The sequence below is a fragment of the Oryzias melastigma genome, linkage group LG16, assembly GCF_002922805.2.
Source record: "Oryzias melastigma strain HK-1 linkage group LG16, ASM292280v2, whole genome shotgun sequence".
NCBI lineage: Eukaryota > Metazoa > Chordata > Actinopteri > Beloniformes > Adrianichthyidae > Oryzias > Oryzias melastigma.
In genome coordinates, this window is record NC_050527.1 from 24,087,941 (window position 1) to 24,091,941 (window position 4,001).

The window sequence follows — 4,001 nt, forward strand, 5'->3', positions numbered from 1 at the left end:
AAAAGATGTTTTTCATCTCAATTGGAATATCTTGGCTAAATAAATCTTAAAAATAAATAATTAAAATCCATAGATCCACAAGACCCCACCCAATAGTTAACATGTTAAAAAAAGAATCATTTATAAATGTGGTTTAGCAAAAATTAATTTTCAAACTTTTTGTCTTTGAGCAGCTTCTGTAAAACAGCAGCTGAAGCACAAAATACAGATAAAAAAAGAGAGTAGTAGTAGAGAAGTGTGAAACTGTATTCTACAAGCGTCTGCATGTAAATCAAAAACATTTGATTGTCTTTAAAGTGGGAATATCTGGATTATAGATTTAGTCTGAGCTCATGTGATAAATAATAATCAGAGAACTTTCAATGGATCCCTGGACACAACCTGACCATAAATAACTACATTTAAAAGTTTTAATAATAGACAAACTTTCAAACCTAAAAAAAACTGTATTTTAAAAAGGCAAAACTGGCAAAACTGAAAACATGCTAATGCAGAACAGTATTTTTCATTGGTAAACTATTCAGCAGCTTCTACTTGCAACACCACTGGAGACACTTCCTGTACATTTCCAAATAGGTCAAATGGTGAATTTCTCAACAAAAAAAAAAACATTAAAAGACATAGGGAAACAAAGATTTTTAAAACACTAGACATGAAACTTTCCTTTTTTAATTGAGCTTAAAACAACTGGTATGCACGCTCTTTGTGCTGCTTTGCTCCCTCTGCTTGTTTACTTCTGCATACAGTAATTCATGGCTGTATCGCTGATCAACTTTTGCTCTCTGTCAGATTATTTTCAGTGGAATTGTTTTATGCCTTTTTATTTAAAGAAAAAAACAGTGCATTGGCTGGAGACCTTGTCAAATCAACTCCTCAGTGTTTCCTGTACAGATATGTGGAGCTCTCCAAATATACACAGATCTCTGATTGTAAGCAGAACTTTGTTTTCACTTCAAAAAACTGGATTTTTTCTACAAATGTTAGAACTTTGAGAGTTTAAACAAGAGAGAAAAGTATGAAAATGTTCATGTCTGTCTGAGAAAAATATATAACATTTGTAGTGAGGATTTTTACAGCCTTAAAACATCTAAAATCCCACTTTGATGATTTCTACCTTCTATTTTTGGAACACAAATTCTGCTATAAATGTGCGTTTACGTTTCTGAACTGCTGTTAAAGCAATGTGTTATAGCAATTTAGCACTAATAAGATTGGATTTGATTGTAATCATCTGAGTTTCATTTTGCTCTCTCTATGCAGTGACTTTCTATATCCTTTGCTGTGAGGTGAAGCTTCATAAAAACACAAAAATCAAGTAAATTAACCCATAAAAAACAATACCTATTAAAAAAAACTATATTTAACTGATAATTTGGTTTAAAAACGCCCATCAGAATTGAGGTCTATCATAGGAGTACTTTTCTGTGTCATTAGAAAGAACAGATTTTAAAGCCTAACAAAGAGAAAGAACAACACATAATAACAGCCAAAATTATAATCCTTTTTTTTAACTATGGATGCAGGTTCATATTTTTTTGTGCCTCACCTCCATGCGACGTATATCTATAGACAGAACCGTTGTGAAGAAGAACATCTGCAGGAAAAAGTCTGAGACGAGCCCCACGACGGCAAAGAGACAAAACTCCTGCAGAAAAACAGAACCCACATTACAATTCTTACACAGACACACGGTACGAAGGGTTTAATCACACCAGGAAATACATCTCTACTTACCTGGATAGCGGGCACCAGAGTGAAATATCCGATGAGAATGATGCAGAGCTCAGTGGCCATGTTCTTCATGATAGACCAGCTTTCATTACTGAGGCCTGGTGTTAGAAGAGCCATAAGACGGAGGGAATTTACATTAATTTGAATCTTTAACACCAAACGGTAAAGGAGCAGGAATAAAACTTCACCCTGAGCAATGCGGAGCTTGACTTCCAGGTCAACAGGGGTGGAAACCACAGATTTGGTGAGGACCAGGACGTTCTCCAGACCGATCACAACCACCAGGTACGGGAAGATCTCCCTGGAGGAGGAAGGTGCAAGAACACATCATCTTCCACACGACGTTTTAGCCATCTTATTCAATCCAAGACAACAATGACATTTTTTTCTGTTTTTTTTTTTTTGTGCCGACTCTGAACATCAAAAGTGAAAGTTTTGCTGTTACAATGGAATTAAAACTAAATTCAACCTAGAAAGTGTCAACACAGAGAAGAGTTCATATCTCCTAAAGGAGACTATAAATATATACAACTATAAACTATAACTATAACTGTAAATAAAGGATCCTCTGCAGTCAGACGGACTTGCTCATGTTTGACAGCTGACTGTTGGAAATTCCCGCTCCAAAGGAGTGTAAAGAGAGATTAACAAGATTAGAGATAAGCTTTGGAGGTAAGTGTACAACTGGGTCATTTGGGAGTCAACAGCTCTAAACATTACATCACACCTGTTTAACAAAACATCATAAACAAACTCTCAGGAGGGACTGCTGCTGCCTTAAACCGCTGTCGTTTTCCCCGTCTGAGTCCAGAATATTCCTGGAATCTGGTGCAGAAAAGGACGAATGAAAACTTTAAGGGTTTCATTTTGGTGCTTTAAGGACGGTTCTTTTTGGTAGTTCAATAAAGTGACCTTGGTGAGTGTTTGCACAAGCACACAGCACAGCCCACTGCAGGCTGGCGTGGATCTTAGTCAGTGGTCGGATAGCGCTGTGCCTTTGTCACGCCATGATGTCAGCTTTCTAGAAATCCTCAACCGATTGGACGGTTAATGAATGGCAATGACACCATATCCACGCCCCTCTGGGTAACCCCGCCCACTTCTACACTTAGAACTTCCTCTTTTGTCAAAGCTAACACACTGACTTTTAGTGCATCTGTTGTAAAAATTAGCACAAATCAATGAATAAAGAGGAAGTTCCAGTGTGTTTGTCCCCACAAGTAAGTGAACCAACACAACTGGACTTGTGTTTCAGTGGATGAGGAGCAAATAAAGCTTTGACACAAAACCTGGAAACATCTGAATGCAGGTGAAGAGTTTATTAAGAACGACACCGGGATTTGTTTGACACACAAAAGAGCTTCAGCCCGATGAGACTGAAGAAACAAAAACTTTATCCTCAAGACTTCAGGAGAAGCTGAGACAACCAACCCAAACCTCCAGATCTGCTACATCAGAGATTTAAGATTATTGGAATAACTTGACCCGACATGTTTACATGCACTCCAGAAATCTGACAAGCCAGATCCAAAAGGTTACATGATTACATGGTTACAAGGTTTACATGATTTAATCTAAATCAGGTTTAGTTGTAAGGTTTCTTTCAGTCATTGTTCAAACTTTCTGTCGTGTTTTGAAATATTTTCTCCTGCTGGTGAATTTTGTTTTAACTCTGAAAAGAAAGAATGATGATCCGCTTTCAAACTGCTCTCCGTGACAGCATCAGCTGCAATAAATATCTTCTGCTTTTTGATGCACTGTCAGATGTAATAGAAGAAAATACAAGAAATCTGTGTTGTTCTGATGTCTTATAACCAGATAGTTAGAATAATTTGATCACGGATGTCAGATTTTGTTGTTGATCATATGACTAATAACACTAAAAGTCAGATAACAGTCGGATTTTCCCTCTGTCCAAGGCTAAAGACTTTCAAAATAAACAGTGTCTGAAAGTAAACCAGTCCTGTAATCATTGATTTTTAACCGGTTACTACTGCAACTTCCAGTCATGTATTTTACTTCAAATTTTACGTCCTGGATTCTATTTCTCTTAACCGTCTTGTTATCACACTGTCGTGTCAAATGCTTTGATCATGATTTTATTGTTTTAATACACAACTATTGCATTTTCAAATGCTTTTCTTTCATAATGTAATTGTGTGATGTGTGTGATTCTTCATTTTGTTTGTTGTTTACCTGCCAGGGGACTACAGATATACAATAGCAGTATTGCTTTAATCTGGAATATTTACATCTAAGACTCTCTGTAT

At 36.6% G+C, this 4,001-nt stretch overlaps 1 protein-coding gene across 3 annotated transcripts in view; it reads right to left on the reverse strand.

The window, feature by feature from the left end:
• Positions 1 to 4,001, reverse strand: part of LOC112136617 (SREBF chaperone) — a 32,910-nt gene that overhangs the window by 13,959 nt on the left and 14,950 nt on the right. For all 3 annotated transcript variants that reach the window (XM_024258439.2, XM_024258438.2, XM_024258437.2), the window contains exons 9-11: positions 1,920 to 2,032; positions 1,735 to 1,829; positions 1,547 to 1,645 (exon numbers count right to left, since the gene is read on the reverse strand). In XM_024258439.2, coding sequence (XP_024114207.1) covers positions 1,547 to 1,645; positions 1,735 to 1,829; positions 1,920 to 2,032 — 307 coding nt within the window. The remainder of the gene's footprint in view (positions 1 to 1,546; positions 1,646 to 1,734; positions 1,830 to 1,919; positions 2,033 to 4,001) is intronic.